The sequence below is a fragment of the Coenobita brevimanus genome, chromosome 97, assembly GCF_032717465.1.
Source record: "Coenobita brevimanus isolate Jiangsu-jjx chromosome 97, ASM3271746v2, whole genome shotgun sequence".
Classification (NCBI taxonomy): Eukaryota; Metazoa; Arthropoda; class Malacostraca; order Decapoda; family Coenobitidae; genus Coenobita; species Coenobita brevimanus.
In genome coordinates this window covers 12,336,920-12,355,313 of record NC_137050.1, presented here as the reverse complement: position 1 = coordinate 12,355,313, position 18,394 = coordinate 12,336,920, and the positions used below count along the sequence as shown (strand labels likewise).

Here is an 18,394-nt window from a genome sequence, read left to right as displayed (position 1 = left end):
AGATATTCATTCTTGGATCTTTAGTGGAAATGTTTCTAGAGAAGGGAAAGGAGTTGTATGCAGCTTTCATGGATTTGGAGAAAGCATATGACAGGGTGGATAGACAAGGATTGTGGAAAGTATTAAGAATATATGGAGTAGATGGGAAGTTGTTGAATGCTGTGAAGTGTATGTATGATGGTGCTAAGGCTGCGGTGCATGTGGATGGTGAACTGAGTGAATTTTTCTCTTTGAAGGTTGGGTTGAAACAGGGATGTGTCATGTCTCCATGGTTGTTCAATCTGTACATGAATGGGGTAATAAGAGAGGTACAAGGTACGGTAGTGGATGTTGGAGTGGCCCTGGTGAGAGAGGGTAGTGTTTGGAAACTCCCTGTACTGTTGTTTGTAGATGATACTATGTTGTTGAGTGAAGATGAAGGGGAGCTGCAAGGCTTGGTAGATGAATTTGGGAGAGTGTGTAAGAAACAGAATCTAAAGGTGAATGTAGGGAAGAGTAAAGTGATGGTCTTTGAGAGAGGTGAAGGTAGTGAATATACAGCGAGGTTGGATGGTGAGGAATTGGAAAATGTGAGTACGTTTAAGTACTTGGGTAATGTGATGAGTAAGGATGGAAGTTTGGAGGATGAAGTACTTGAAAGGGTGCAGCAGGGAAGAAAGGTTGCTGGTTTTTTGAAAGCAGTGATAAGAAGCAGGGAAGTGAGCATGGAAGTGAAAAAGTTACTACATGACAGTATTGTGATACCAACTCTAACGTATGGAAGTGAAGCTTGGATGTTGTTGGAGGGACACAAGTCAAGAGTGAGAGCAGTGGAAATGAGTTATTTAAGAGGAGCCTGTGGAGTCACATGGAGAGAGAGGCTGACAAATGAGGATATAAAGGAGCATTGTGGTGTGGATGTGGATGTGATAGGAAGCGTTAGGAGGAATACACTGAGGTGGTTTGGCCATGTGAAGAGGATGGAGGGTGAGACTGACGAAGAGAGTGTATGTGAGTGAGAGGGAGGGGTAGACCAAGGATGAGATGGAGGGGTGGGGTGGAGAGGTATATGAGAGAGGGGGGTGTGAGTTGGGAGCAGGGCAGTGAAATGGCGGGGGATAGGGCGACATGGAGGCGATTTGTGTGTGGCCACCCCAAGCGGGATTGAGGTGTCTGGCAATAGATAGATAGATAGATCCACAGTAAAACTCAGGTTGGTTGGATAATCAGTTATTTGACACCAGTGATATCTGTTCCTGCACCACAAAAAAATTTCATGGCCAAGTTTGCCACTGGAAATTGGTTAAATTGATATAAGTGGTATACCATCATCTTCACTGGTGTTCATACCTTGAGATAAGCTAATAAAAACACAGGAAACTGATGGGTAAAAGCACAGAGATGCAGTGAGAATAAATAGTGTTCAAATGTAAAACATACCTTCATATAACTACCCACCATCTTAGTGCGAAATTTTGCCAGCACCTTCCAAGAGTTAAGCACGTCTAGATGCAGAATTTCATTAGCTCTCTTGTGGTCTGTTCATAATTTCAATACGACCAATAGTATTTGAATAAGTCACAAAAAAATCTGAAAACTTACAAGTCAGTGCTATCAGCGCCAAGGAGGGGAGGGAGTGAGGAAGGGAGCCAGGAGGGTATGGAAGAGGGACGGGAGGGGGGGAGACGCGAGGCTGTGGGCAGGATTTTCACCCTTCTGTCACGAGGCAGACGGGTACTTTACCGTACATTTACTTGTGGCTCTAAGTAATGCTGAATTGACATTGATGAGCTGAATGACAGACTAACAAAAGTGCTAAGAGAGTCAGCGGAGGCAGTAAGAAAACCTAATACAACCAAAGCCAAGAAGTATTCAGAAAAGACACTCGAGCTTATGAAAAAAAGAAAGGAAGCGAAAGTAAAAATGAAGAAAGATAAAATAGAATGAGCGGAGTTAAATAAGCTTATCAACGAAAGACAAAGAGAAGAAAAAGAAAGAGAAACATGGATCAGATCAAAGAAACCATCAAAAAAGGAAAAATCTGAAACATGTCTGAAGTATAATGGCATTAGGAAAGCGACAAATTACATCACTGAAAGACAAAAACGGTGAGGGTATCAAATGCAGAGATAGGATGGTGAAGAGAGTTGAAGAATATTACAAAGAAGTGTATGCATCAAAGACCGTAGTACCAATAGCTAACTTTTCAGTTGACATAAGTGAAATACTTGAGGTAACAGCAAAGTAAATATTTCTCTTAAAAATATGAAAAGAGGGAAAGCTCCAGGAGTAGATGAAATAGTAGCAGATTTACTGTTGGATGCAGGAGTAGAAGTACAAAATAGGCTTGCTTGCATATTTACTCAATGTATAAAAAAGAAAATTCCCCAAACATGGTGTAATGCAGTAGTTATTTGACTTTACAAAAATGGTAATGCAAAAGATCTTAGTAACTGTCGACCCATTAGCTTATTATCAGTCATTTACAAACTCTTCACTAAAGTCCAAATGAGCAGAATAACTACAAGCTTGGGGGAAAACCAACCTCGTGAACAGGCAGGATTCTGAAACGAGTATTCAACTACTGATCATCTACACACAGTGAATCAGCTAATTGAAAAAACTATCTATCTATCTATCTCTAGTCCGACGCCCTAATCCCGCAAAGGGTGGCCGCAGACAAAACGCCTCCAAGTCACTCTGTCACCCACCATTTGACTCCCCTCCCCCCAACTCACCCCCCCCTCCCTCATATACCTCTCAACTCCATCCCTCCACCTCATCCTCGGTCTACCTCTCCCTCTCCCTCCCTCCACCTCACCTACATACACCCTCTTAGTCAGTCTTTCATTCTCCATCCTCTCCACATGTCCAAACCACCTCAGTGTATTTCTCCTAATCTTTTCAACCACATCCACATCTACCCCACAATGTTCCTTCACTTCTTCATTCGTCAACCTGTCCCTCCATGTCACTCCACATGCTCCTCTCAAGTAACTCATTTCCACTGCTCTCACTCTTGACTTGTTCCCCTCTTGCAAGGTCCACGCCTCGCTTCCATACGTCAGGGTAGGGATCACAATACCATCATGCAGTGACTTCTTAACTTCCATACTCACCTCCCTATTTCTCATCACTGCTTTCAGTGTGCCAACAACCTTCCTTCCCTGCTGTACCCTTTCACGTACTTCATCCCCCAAAGTTCCATCCTTACTCATCACACTACCCAAGTACTTGAATGCACTCACATTCTCCATATCCTCACCATCCAACCTCACTGCACACTCTGTGACTTCATTCCTCTCAAACACCATAACTTTACTTTTGTTTACATTAACTTTCAGCTTCCTCCTCCTACACACTGTCCCAAATTCATTCACCAAACCTTGCAACTCCCATTCATCTTCACACAACAATACTGTATCATCAGCAAACAGCAATACCGGAAGCTTCCAAATCTCACCCTCATTCATTAGGGCCACCCCCACATCCACTGCCCTACCTTGTACCTCCTCTACGACCCCATCCATATATATATTAAACAGCCATGGAGACATTACACACCCCTGTTTCATTCCCACATTGAGATCAAAGAACTCACTCAGCTCACCATCCACTCGCACCGTAGCCCTAGCTCCCTCGTACATACTCTTCACAGCACTCAACAATTTCCCCTCCACTCCATATATTCTTAATACCTTCCACATACCTTTCCTATCTATTCTGTCATAAGCTTTCTCCAAGTCCATGAAGGCAGCGTACACTTTCCTTCCCTTCTCTAGATACATCTCCACCAAACATCTTAGAACAAATATCTGATCTACACACCCTTTTCCCTTCCTAAATCCCCCTTGTTCTTCTCCAACTAGCTCCTCTGTCATATGCCTAACCCTATCAATGAGTATTCTACCATATATTTTACCAGTCACACTAAGAAGGCAAATACCCCTATGGTTACCACATACTTCTCTCTCCCCTTTTCCTTTGTACAGAGGAACAATTATACCTGATTTCCAGTCCTCTGGAACCCTTCCCTCTTCCCAAGCCAATCTACACAACTTCCATATCCACTCCACAACAATCTCACCCCCATACCTAAGCATTTCACCACACACTTCATCAATTCCTGGGGCCTTTCCCAGCTTAATCTTCTTCATCGCTTCCACTACTTCCGACCTACTGATCTCTTCCTCCCTCCTCTCATCTCTTCTTCTCCCAGCCATTCCCCAACCACTTATACTCACACTGCTCTCACTCTCTACATTCAACAAAAAAAACTACAGAATATAATAAACCTCTGCGCTTAGTTTTTCTTGATTACGAAAAGCCTTTTGTCTCAGTGGAGCACATAGCAATTATAAATTCATTGTGAGAACAAGGAGTGAATGAGAACATTCTAAAACTGCTCAAAAACATTTATAAAGAGGAAACTACTACAGTTAAATTACATAAGAACTCAGAAAAAATTAAGATTGAGAAGGGCGTGCATCAGGGAGATACAGTTACTCCAAAATTATTTACAGCATGCCTAGAAAGTGTTTTCATAAAGCTAGGCTGGGAAAAAAAAGGAGTGAACATAGATGGAGAAAAGCTGAACCTTTCCTGACACAAGCCCCTTAGTTGCAATCCATTATCATTCTCTCATGGTACTCCTTTACAACCCATTATATCATTCATAGGACCAGTACCTACTCCTCCATTCATATCACCCATTACAAACACTTTATAACTCCTGGGTATTTCTCCTACTACTTAATTCAGCTTGTCCCAAAAGCTGTCTTTCTCTGTCTCATTCCTGTCATCACACGGTGCATACAGGTACACTACAATCACTGCCATTATCACCTTCTCAGACTTGAACATGACATACATACATCTCGAGCTGACATGTTTATAATCTCTCATTCCTCTCTGCCACACTTCATTCATCATCAAAGCAACTTCTTCCTTGCATCTTCTTTACCCGTTGATACCCGACCTTACACATTTCACATCCTCCCAGCCCTCCACTTCACACAGTGCCATCACAGCATATCTTGCACTCTTGAACACATTCACCACATCCACCATCTTGCTTTCTTCATTCACACCTCTCACATTCCACATGGCCACCTAACCTGCCCCATTTGGTTGGGGTCCTGCGCTCGTATTGTGCCCTCCAAGGCTCTCTGAAACAACTGCTATGACTTAATGATTTTGGATGTGGGAATCTGGGGGACATTTAACCAGCCAAAAACCCCAGTTATATGGTTACTACCCAGCATAGTAAATTGTTTCCTGGGTACAGGTTTGGCTTGTCACTCCGTGTAGAGACCATAAGGCAACACTACATTGAGTGAGTGGATGATGGACAACCCCACCTACAGCCAGTTGATAATGAGCAGCCTTTGACCAAGTGTTGGCAGTCATGGACCAACAGTACTGATGATGGCATTTTAGAGTTGCAGTTACGAAGTTTATTGGAACCAAATGTCTAAGAATTTTTTGTGGTATTTTGGTGAATGACAGCATCATCCAGTATGTTATCTTGCTGCTTGCTGCTCTCAGAGGTTATTAAGTTGAAATGTTGCTTTATTGTCTTTTGAAGCCAAGTTAGGTTTCATTGTAGGGAGAGAGGCAGAAATAAGTCTCGACATTATATATATGCTTTTGACTGATAGATAAGTGTTGTGTCTTCCAGAGTGTGATTTGGTGGAGCCTGCTGCAGTGCAAAATTGGAGGGATGCTGTAATGAACTGTCAAACCTATTCCCGCATGCACTTACTGGTGGGAATGTTTGACTCCTGCATCAAGTGGGAGAAATCTTTAGCGTCTAAGGTCAGTTTTGTTTTTGTGGTTAGTTGCTTGATTGTATAATATTTTATAATTTATGAAAGTTTTTTTTCATTCATTTATTCATTCATCATCCAATTCTACATTGCCCCATGAGAAGCGTAGGAACCCGAGGCTAAGCAAGTTGGTTTGTAATATCATTTATCTTTGGGAATAAATGAGAAAGTAGCCAAATATTCCATGCATCATAATAAGGCAGTTAACCCCTTTAATCTGTCTATCTATCTATCTATTGCCAGATGCCTCAATCCCGTACGGGCTGGCCACAAACAAATCGCCTCCACGTCGCCCTGTCCCCTGCCATTTCACTGCCCTGCTCCCAACTCACATCCCCCTCTCTCATATACCTCTCAACCCCATCCCTCCATCTCATCCTCGGCCTCCCTCTCCCTCTCCCTTCCTCCACCTCACTCACATACACTCTCCTCGTCAGTCTCTCATCCTCCATTCTCTCCACATGGCCAAACCACCTCAGTGTGTTCCTCCTAACGCTTCCTGTCACATCCACATCCACACCACAACGCTCCTTTATATCCTCGTTTGTCAGCCTGTCTCTCCATGTGACTCCACAGGCTCCTCTTAAATAACTCAATTCCACTTTAATCTGGTGATGTATTTATAATTTTATTGTTGGTAAGTTCGGATGATTTTATACTGGTTGAGAGACTTTCTGAACTGCACAGATTAGGTGTAGGGTTCATTAACTTTTATACTACAGGGGGCTCTACCAGGTTGAGTAATGTTGTCTATACATGCACAGTAGAAACATGAAAAAACCAAAAAGGATGTCACCCACTTTCACAGGATTAATGGGGAAGAGGTTAGAGGGTCAGTATCCCAACCCACCAACTTCTGGTGATCATCCCAAATACAGGATGGATGTAGACTGTTTGGGATGATGTCAGAGTCGCCCAAGGAAGAGGAGAGGCCTGTCACGGTCATTTTTGGCAGCATTTTCTTTGGCTGTGATACGCAAAAAGTGCCATCAGTGCCAAAATGATCATTCAGTATCCCAGGTGCTTCACCTTTGGCTTTGGCTGATGGAAACTTCATTACTAGCCCACCAGCCTTGGTCATGAGGCAGCTGTCAACCAGTAACGAGTCAACTAAACCTTTGATGTCTTCTGGTCCCAATTTGACTGTCAGAGCATCAGCACTGCTCTTTGGTTTTATGATCAGTACATGTTGACTACAAATGGCTTTTTTCTGGCCTTGAGCATTGATCTCAACCACACCCCTAGGCAGAGCCTCCCCCCTCCCCCCACGAGAGACCCCCAAACAGCATTCACAAATGACGTGGCCTGGTCCTGGTTGACTGCCATGGGTAATGAGACCTTGGTCTCTAGTGCCTCCAGTCTGCTTGAAATAACTTCGATAGCCTGAAAGATTGGCCCAACAACCCCATCTTCCAGCCCCTTCTTAGTGAGTCTACTTCCCCCACCAGCCAAGACCTCATCTGCTAGTGCAACACATTGGCTACTCAGCCAGCGAAAGCCCAGCTGGTGGCTCTTCTTCATAAATGGATAATCATTAGCATCCATATTTTCGCATGCCAATAGAGCCCACTCGCTGCAATAGGTGCACTTCAGTGCTTGTGCATTTTTGCTACAGACCTACTGCAGCAAGGGCACTGGTGTTGTTTGCTCATGGTTGGCCAAAAAGAAAAGAGCAAAAAAAATGACAACAACAACAGCAAAAAGCATATACACTACTACCTGGGATAAGTCACCCTGTTTGGGGGGGGGGGGGAGAAAACTAAAAAACAGAACAGAAATAAAAAAGCACGGTTTTTGCGATGTCACCACAAGCAGGTGGGGTACGACTTCACTACCCTTCTAGGAAAGGTAACCCAAACTGAGGTGCTGCAAAAGTCCTGAGATGGTATTTTACAACTTTTTCCAATTTGAGCTTTATGGCAGCAGCAAATATGTTACTTGGCAAGACCTCATTGGTTGCGATACTGCCACTGCACTTGTCACTCGGTGTAGAGTCACCAGTAGACGGAAGAAAGAGAAAGAAAGCAAAAAAAATAAAAAACAAAGAGGAAGGAAGGAAAGGATAGGGGAGTCGCCCAAGAACAATGCTACATGGAGTGAGTGGATGGTGAGTGTCCCGTTCCACCAACCACTATACAGTACTTATATACCCTATATATATATATGTATATATCTACAGTATATCTATATATCTATACCCGGTATATCTATCTATCTATCTATCTATTGCCAGACGCCATACTCCCGTAAGGGGTGGCCGTTTGTCTTTGAGTTAGTTGTTTTACGGGTGGGGCACTAACCCTCCACCAACCCACTTGTTGGCACGTAGGGAACACGTATGGTTTGGTTATATGGTTACCACCCAGCATTGTAAATGGTTTCTTGGCATACAGGAGACCATTAGGCTTGTCACTCAATGTAATGCCACCTGTAAAGGAAAGAAGAGTAATAAAAAGTGACAGGAAAGTTTGGGAGAAATAGGAAGAGAGGAGGACAGACAGAGAAAAAAAAAAAATGATAAGGCTAAGGAAGAAGTAGGCAGCACTACATCAAGTGAGTGGATGATGGTCGCCACCACCTACCACTAGTATATATATATATATATATATTGTGTTTTGAACCAGGCACCGGAGGTAGACGAGTGAAAACTGACTGAGTACAGCTCAGTTATGCTAGTGGTTGAACATTATTTGTCACAGTGGTTGAATAGGAGACCCGCGAAGGCATTAGTGTGTCAGGGCCAGAAATTCAAGACCAGGCCTGCCTGCTTTATGATGCAGTTGCAAAGAAACTTATCATTGCATCACCCCCAGAGTTCACTGCATCATGGGGTTGGCTACAGAGGTTCAAAGGTAGATTAATACCAACATTTCAGGTAACTTTAGGATGTATTTAGAGTAGGAAATACACTTGGGAGGTGAGTTTTCTTATGGGCCCAGCTCCTACCGGCTTATTTCCGCTAAGGTCAATGCTCCAACTTTGATGGAATTAACTTTGGCAGCACTTTTCACGGTCCCTGTCAGGAGCAAAACTTGTGCCTTACTGTAGATGATAAAGTCTATTGATTGCCAGGTACCAATATCCCATTTGGGTGGTCACAAATGAACTCCCTCCATGTGTCCTGTCCTCCACCATCAGGCTACCCTCTCGCCAACTGACTGCTCAGATTTATATACCTGTCTGCCCTATCCTTCCAGCTCATCCTCAATCTTCCCTGCCCCCTTCCCTTCCATGTCATTCACACACATTTTCCTAGTCAATTTTGGTAATTCATGAGTGGAACTTTTGAATGGTAGAATGAGTTGTTAGAGTGATAAACTGTTTTTGTTGAATGGATAGAGAGAAACAAGGAGATGGACACATTCAGAAAATGCATGTTGACTGAGTGGCAGAGTTTTTGAAAGTATATGATGTTACTCTTGAATGAAAGCAGGATATTGCATTTTGTGTGGGAGACAAGTGAACTGGTATGTTGGTGAGAGAAAAGGGAGAGGAATAAGTGTGACACTGAGAGGAACATGAATGGACATAATAATGTGGAGGCTCTTCTGTCAGGGCCATCCCCAGTCTGAGAGGTCCTAGAGGGCAAGACAGTGGAGATGATGATTATCCAGTGGTTGACTGGGAAGGCTGAAGAACACGAGGTCATTCACCTTCCTGCCTGTCCTTATGTGAAATAGGTTGGTAGCCAAAGAAATGTTGAGTTTTTATTCTGCTGTTTGCCAGAAATGCAAGGTGTGCCGACAACAAGGCAGTCCTGAGAGTCCGCTAGCAATCTGTGACAAGTGTGAAGTGAGCTACCATGGAAGATGTATGCGGCCCCCTCAGAGAGATACTCTCCCAGATGCATGGCTTTGTCCTGCATGTGTTCCATCAAAGAAGTCAGTCAGGCCTGATAGACGCAAGGTAAATTAACCATAATCTCTGTAAGGAAATTATACATTATATTACTAACTCCTGCGCATTGACATGAATAAATCATTTGACATCGCTGACACATAGGAGATTAGAAAATCTCCATTAACCCCATCAGTATAATTGCCTTTTTCATTCTGCCACCAAATTGTTTGATTTTGCAAGGAAAGACCTGTACAAGAAGAGGTTAATTTATGAGGAAGGTTATGGTCAGATGCCTGGAGCAGTGACTACATTGTTTTTTTAAATGTTGGTTTACACCTCTTGTTATAGTAACAATGATTTCCTTTCATTGCATTATTTTCACTACTCTTCCATTATGCCCCACTGGTTTGTTGTAAAATTAAGTCACTCTTGCAGATACCATCACACCAATTCCAAATGAGTCATCCATAGCATATTACAAGAGTGATGGTCGACATTAGTGATCAAGTGATGGCATATATGTGAAGCCCTGTCAGTAGGGCTCTAGAGTGTGATTCTTAGCTCATGATGAGGGTCAAATACATTAAAAGAGTTAATAGATAAATGAAACCCTGACTCTGTATCCAATACATACTGTATAGGATGATATGGTTGAAAATGTAACTCATTGATCTGCTTATTATATATTTATTTATTTAGTAGGGTATTTGTTTATATATTTTACTGGTTGTATTTTGGTCTGGTTTAATCATAATTTAAAAAGCAAGAAAATGTAACTCTGGTGGCAAGACTGTCAGTGTTAATGTTCAGGCTAATAAAAAGACTGAATCAAATTGACAAAGTTACACAGTTCAGACCAATGGAAATACTCTTTTATTATTTGGCAGGGTTTGTATTTCTGAATTCTGATCCATGAGTCATATTGTATCACATAACAAAGATACAGTTGTTTTGCTGAGGGTACATTGAATTTGTATACCTGACACAGACTCCCCTTGTTGTCATACGTCTCTCAGATCCTAAGTTGATTCAGTTTATTAGATGGAAAACATTAACTTGAGCACCCTTGTTAAATGGTTCTTGAAATTTATTGTGTAATCACCAAGTCATTGCAGGTTTTTGTGATACCCTACAGTCTCTGGATGATGGAGACGAGGGAGAGGAAAGGGAGAGAGAAAAAGTGTGCCGGGTATGCTTTAGGGGCTTAGGGCTCATCTTCTGTAGCCAGTGTCCTGCTGCTTACCACTCAGAGTGCCATGATCCACCACTCACCTCCAGGGCAAGGTTAGTTACCACTCCCCAATGTGTACTCTTTCAGAGTATCACCACCACCACCACGAGTAATCATCAGTCATCATCACAGTGCTTTTAATCGTATGATGTATTTTTCCCACTTTATTCTTGCCACTTAGAGAGAGTTTTATTCTGCTTATGAGAGAGTGAATTGGAGAGGTAAGTAAAGCCTGCATTTACCCTTTCACCACAAGAGGTCTGCATAAAGCATTACAGAATCATCTGGAGGTAGCAAGAATGTACAGTAACCTCTCGTTATCCAATGGAGTTCTGTTCCTGAAAGCCCCATTGTATAGCAAGCCCATTATAACATGGAGTCAATGGGGATACATTCCCTGACCTGCCTAAACTCCCACATACACACACCTTAGCACTCACATACATGAAATATCCTTATGTTTAAACATTTAAAGTAACACATTAATAATGAATAAAGAGGAATAAACATGAAAACTGCAGTATACAGTAGTTCTTATCTTTACTGAAGCAAGTAGGGTTGTTGATGTGGTTCCGAGTGAATTAATCGTGAAGTCAATTCGCCATCAGAATATGGACGATTCTCCATCAGGACAATTCCCCATCATTCTGTAAATATACTTATTGATTAATTGATACATCAATAACTAATTTTCAGAGGGATCTATCAAAGTCTGTGTTCATTCAGTAGCGTAGGGTTTGGATATCATTTATAAGTTGCACTTTTAGACAATAATTAACTTGTTTCTACCTTGCTGTAGTTGACTTTTAATTATATTTTAGCATCACCCATAGCTGTCTTCATTAATTTCCATTGGTACTAAAACACCCTGGGTATATTTTACAATGACTTTGAAGAGGTACAAGTATTCAGTAACTAGTGTACGTACTAAATAAACTGATATGTAAATAAACGACGGGGAATCATCCTGATGGCGAAAAGTGCTGATGGGGAATTGTCCTGAAACGTTTATATAGATGTAATATGAAGATTATTCGTATAAATCCAAAGTACAGTAAGACCTCACTATAACGGACTAATTAGGGCCCAAGCCATTCTGAAAAAAGCAAAATTCCAATAAAAGCGACATACAGACTTCCCTCTGCTAAGCCGGACTTTTTCTGATATATCGGACATTAGTGCGGATCGCACCAACGGTTTTTAAACTGCTTTCATTACCACTGCAATATTGTACTGTATTATACCTTCACTACAATAATCAAATGATATAATAAATATACAGTAATAATACTGTACTGTACACTGATAAACATGTATTATATACTTAATTGTGGTGAACATAGCTGTAGTGGTCAAGCAGTCCGGACTGCTTCTGGCTTTATCAGACATTTTCCGATGTGTAACAGTTTAGTCCAGTAGGCTCCTTGAGTCCGATAAAAGCAAATTCCGGTATACTGAAGTCTGTTATACTGAGGTTTTACTGTATGTAGATCGTTCACTGAAGGTCATTAGGCATTTATATATGTGCCTATGTCTTGTATGTAACTTTATGTTAAACGATGAAGGAAAAATAATAAATTGCCTGATTCGCGTTTCAGTATACAGTAACCCCTCCAATATCCGGATCAATAGAGCCATAGGCAGGTCCGGATAGTGGTCCTGTCCGGATATTGGGCCCCAGCTTATGGACTAGTACTTACGGACCCTAACTCTGAAAAACACCTATACAACTCCCTCTGGACATGCATAGCACCTATTTAAGACCCAAATCACACCAATAAGGGACATAAAAGACTGAAATAAATGCAAAAGAACCATAAAATGAGGTTTTAGAGGTGAGTTTATACAATATTAAACATTCTGGGTACTTACAAGTCCCTTGGTCTTGGACTGGTTTGAACCGCCAGTTTGCAGTCCACAGTTAATCCTCTGCACTCTAAATTCTAATTTCTTAACACTGCACAACACTGTAAATTCCTGTGTGTTCTAGTGGCAAGGTATTGCAGTTTATTCACTGTTTATTCACAAAAAACAAGCACCTGTGGCTTGCACTGTTATGAGTATCTGCTCTCCATTGGAGTTAAGCTGTGACTGTTGATGTTGGTGGGGTAACAGAGTTGCCAGATCGCAACAGCCACATTACCAATCTCCTCAACTTTCATTGTCAAATATAACTTTTCATTACCAAATTCGTAAAGCTAGCATATATTCTTCACTAATTATATATACAAGTGGAAATACATGTAATCACTCTCCTTATAACTAACACCATGTTGATTATTTTCACACTATGTAGGGTAGCAGATTAATCAGAGAGAGCAAACAATCCACCATCTCCATCCTGTGTATCCTCATACATGTGAAAAATCCATTTGGTAATGCATTATTCTAATGCATTACCAAACGAATTTTTCATTACCAAATTGGTCCACACTTGGTAATGAAAAATACCAAATGGCAACCTGACAGGGGAGGGGGGAGGGGGAGGAAGGAAGGGGTGAAGGGACCATGGTGTAACAGCTGTTTGGCGCCAGGCGGGAATTTCAAATTATGGGAGGGAAAAAAGTCAGATTTTTTTCGAATTTTTTGCAGTTTTTGGCCCATTTTGGGAATATTGGATCCCAGGAGGATTATGTCCGGTTAGTGGGGATGTTCGGATATTGGGCGTTCGGATATTAGAGGGATTACATACTGTATTTATATTTTTTTCAGTTAATACCCATTATTTGATGCCATATTTTACATTTATTATAAAGAAAATAAACCATCATCACATTTATAACTCATAATTCAAAAACTAGTGTACTTGCTAAATAAACTGATATACAGTATATGTATATATGAATGACGGGGAATCGTCCTGACGGCGAATTGACTTGACGGTGAATTGTCCTGACTGCTAGGCTAAGGGACAGTAAGGGCCTCACAGCCCTCATCAGTGTCAGAACTGGCTGGCTGGGCAGGGCTGGTTGATGAGGCTGGACCGATGGACGTGTGTGTGTTGTCCAGTGCTGACCGTGTGGGGACGTTTGCGTTGCGTTCGCTATTCACTGAGCTGTAGATGATCCATCATTGTAGCGAATCGTTCCCATCGTATAGCGAGCGTAGGGTACTAAAATGTCGACATTGTGTAAGCGAAATATTGTATAATGAGGCATCGTATAACGAGGGATTAATGTATGTTGAAAAACACATCACAGGGTTTAAGGAGTTAACTATACTTCCCCCCATTGTAGTGAATACAGCAAAACAAGAATACAAAACTAAGGGTGTGTCTATTGAAGAAGGCATTACTTCCAGTCTTTCATTATTTGATACTGTACAACACTCCCCTGTCTTATGATGGAGAGGTGTTTTTGAAAACTGTTTGTAGAACAAGTGATTGTACAGTATAATGAATTCACCATTATAGCAAGAATATAAGGGAGGAAAGGATCATGTAATGAGAAACTGGGCATCATAATGATCTTATATATAAATAAAAAAGGCAATTGTAAAACCAGTAATGCTAAAATGTTACAGTTATACTGTATATGTGAATTACAGTCAGGTCATATGATATGTTTGCTTGGTATGTGATAAATCGATATAACGATGAACTAAAAGTTATACTCAATTTTGCAATAACGTAGGCGAAATTTGCGTATATGATAATTGTGGTGGCCAAGTACAACAATTCAGTGCATACACGATGTGTCCCACAAACTGACAGTCAGATGTTTGAGCCATGATTCTGCCTAGTATTTACATTCACTGTTATTGTCTCCTTTTCGTTCTGTTTTGCTGATGCAAGGCTGTTGAAAAAACATTGCTGTCACCAGATAACAATGCAAGTGCTTAACAAATAGTGCAGCGTGTGATATTAAATGGCATTAACTTGTTGTGTGTGAAAGTATATACAATACTGAAACTTGTGACATGGAAATCACGTCTGGCAAGGATGCTACCATTAGTGGAAAGCATGATGCTACAGTACTATGTGCAAGCCTAAAAGGGTAAGTTTTTTTGAACCCATGTCACATTGACCTCACTATACATTACATTGTTATGCAATGGGTTTTAGCTTGATGAAATCTCATCATACAGCGAGGCGTGACTGTATTGTATAATGATGTTATGTAAATAGAGTCTGCATTAACTCTTCTCAGTTATACATATTTCATTAGATGAAAATTCACTAATTGATATTATGGTGAACATTATTCCATTGATTGCCGGTTAAAAAAAAAAAGGAGGGGGTTTCTAGCCCACGTCATGTGCACCTCCATACATACTTCATCCATCCATATTAGTCTTTTATTAGTTCTTCTGCTTGTGTAACTTGACATTCACACACCACATTGATTCTTCCTTTTGGATTTCCTTGCCGCATGGTGGCTCAGTGGTAGAGCGCCTAACTGGAGACTGAAGAAACATGAGTTCACGCCACACCTGGGTAATCTGCCGTGCTGGAAGAGGTAGCACTCTCCTGACACCTAGCTGGTTGTAGCAGCTGTGGCTCAGTGAGTTGGAATGCTTTGACTGAAGGGTTGGAGATTCGAGTCCACCCAAGGGTCATTGGTAGACATTAGGAAGGGCATCCAATCATAAAGTGCTACATGCTCCAAAACCAAAGTCCTCTACCCAGGGGCAATGCCTTAGCCCTTATCAACAAAAGAGGACATGGGATAAAACTCAGAAAATAATAATAATAATGACAACTATAATGACAGTAGAGCACATACCTCCGCCAAGGCCCAACATGCAGCTGGAAAAAGACTACCCCCCTATAAAAGCCTATTTAACCCATGGATTGCGCAGTTATCATTTCTTAACTCACCCTGTGGTGCACAAAAAAAAACAAAGGGGATTTTTTTTTTTTTTTACACTTGAAGATAAACATCCAGGGCATCATCTGGTGAAAAAAAAAAGAATAATAATAATAATCACTCTGTCTGTCTCTCTCTCTGTCTTTACATAGGGCCATGTGTAAGTTTACATGCGGGAGTAGTGGAAAAATGAAGAAAAAAAAATTGATTATTATAAACTTGAAGATAAACATCCAGGGGATCATTTAGTGAAAAGAAAAAAATCTCTCTCTCTCTCTCTCCGTCTTTGCGTAGCGCCATGCATAAGTTTGCGTAGGGGTCGACTCGTTTACGGTGATGCACAGCCAGCACAGCCTGAGCTGTGGCTCAGAACACGACGCCACCCAGCCGGAGCTTTGGCTCACAATCCACAGGTTAAATCTGCTTGATCCAGAATTTTATATGAATCCTGCCAAACTGTACACATTCGTAAATACCAACATCCTAAATATGCCTGATTTTTTCATCAAGATCCATGCAATATTCACTGAAAAATTTACAAAAATGTAAGAAAACACCCTATCTCGCAGTGTGAAAGAAAGTGAAAAAAAAAAAAATCCTGGATCCGCACCTTTATCCTGATCCGCACCAAACTGTAGTGGAGTGTATTCTGGGCCAAGGCCCGTCCTTTTACCAAATTTCGTGGAAAGCTGCCCAGTAGTTTATGTGTAATCTTGCTCACAAGCTGACCAACAAACAAACAAACAGACAAGGGTGAAAACATAACCTCCTTGGGGGAGGTAATAATAACGATCCATTCCATCCATTATCCAATCCTATGTTGACCCATGAGGAGTGTAGGAGCCTGGGGCTAGGCAAGTTGGTCCTGACATTTAAGATGAGGGTTACCAGCCTCACTCATCCCTGAGTGGTATTCCGTGAGCAATAAACCCCAACCACTCCTTGGATATAAACCTTCACTGGCTAAATCCGATTGGAGCGCCTTAATTTCCCACTAAACTACCAGGCGCCTTAATTTGGTTATGTGGTTACCATCCAGCGTAGTAAATGGTTTCCTGGTGTATAGGAAACCATTTGGCTTGTCATTCAGTGTAGGGTCACCCACAGGCAGAACAAAGAGGAATGAATGAAGGAAAGACAGACAGAAGAGGGAGTGTAAAGTCACCTGTAGGCAGAAGGATGAGGAAAGAATGAAGGAAAGAAAGACAGAAGAGGATGGAATGAAAGAAGGATGGAGGAGAGGAAAGGGCCGACACCTGAGAGCAGCACTACATCAAGTGAGTGGATGGTGAGCGCCCCCACTTACCACGTAACAATAATAATAATAAAAATTGTGGTAGGTGGGGGCGCTCACCATCCACTCACTCGATGTAGTGCTGCTCTCTGGTGTCTGCCCTTTCCTCTCCATCCTTCTTTCCTTCCATTCTCTTCTGTCTTTCCTTCATTCTTTCCTTGTCCTTCTGCCTACGGGTGACTTTACACTCCCTCTTCTGTTTTTCTTCATTCTTTCCACTTCCTTCAGCCTGTGGGTGACTCTACACTGAGTGACAAGCCAAATGGTTTCTTGTGCACCAGGAAACCATTTACTACACTGGCTGGTAACATGTAACCAAATTTTGGCGCCTGGTGGTTTAGTGGGTAATTATTGCGCTCCAATCGGATTGAGCCAGTGAAGATTTATATCCAAGGGATGGTTGGGGTTGATTGCTCATGTAATGCCACTCAGGGATGAGTGAGGCTGGTCACTCTCATCTTAAATGTCGGGATCAACTGCCTAGCCCAGGACTCCTATGCTCCTCATGGGGCAATGTAGGATTGGATGATAGATGGATGGATGAAAAGAATAATAATAATCACATACCATTTTCATCATGCTTGTCATATCCCTTGGCATGCAGATATTTCATACAAACACTCATTTACACTGATCAGTAGACTACCATACTGCACATTTTTTGTGATTACTTTTCATATCCAGTTCAACCGTTTCAGTCCACTTACATTACTCGCTGCCATTTCGCATGACCTGCTATTTTTGGGTTTGATATTTCACAGAGAGTAGGTGGTCATTCTTCAAAAACATCTGAAAAGTGCTGGAGGGTACCGATGGTGTACCACATGGTGTATTGTTTCCGCCTACACAACCCATGCAGCGTTTTCTTACATGGCCTGCACTCTCGCTTCCCTTGTGTCCTGTTCAGGCCTCTCCAGTGCTGTCGGTTTGGGCTTTCCTAGCTGAGGGAATGATCTAGCATTAATTAGAAAACAAAAAATTATATATATATATATATATATATATATATATATTTTTTTTTAATGTGAAGAAGAAGGAACCAAAGGCCATGAGCCCGCAAAACTGTTCCTTCCAAGAGAAAAACAAAATACAAGAGAGAGCCAAATTCAAGATCCATTCATTTCGAGATGCCTGGACACACTGCATTTGAAAGACTGGAGATCATAGGAAGCAGGAAATACAGACAGAGGGAGACAGCTCCAGAGTTGACCTGTTGCATAAATGAAGGACTGGGAGTAATGGTTAACTCTTGCATTAGAGAGTTGGACAGAAAAGAGGTGAGAGTTTGCTGCTAGACGGGTGCTACGCGCCCGTCGTAGAAGTGGAGGAATGCATGCAGACAGTTCAGAGGAACAGTGACCATTGAAGTAGCGATAGAAAAGAGATAAAGATGCAACATTGCGGCGAAGAGACA

General features: G+C 41.7%; 1 protein-coding gene across 1 annotated transcript in view; it reads left to right on the top strand.

The window, feature by feature from the left end:
* The window catches only part of LOC145413825 (tyrosine-protein kinase BAZ1B-like), a 219,422-nt gene that overhangs the window by 177,899 nt on the left and 23,129 nt on the right, over positions 1-18,394 (top strand). The window contains exons 23-25 of the mRNA XM_080283486.1: positions 5,660-5,796; positions 9,534-9,713; positions 10,783-10,931. Coding sequence (XP_080139612.1) covers positions 5,660-5,796; positions 9,534-9,713; positions 10,783-10,931 — 466 coding nt within the window. The remainder of the gene's footprint in view (positions 1-5,659; positions 5,797-9,533; positions 9,714-10,782; positions 10,932-18,394) is intronic.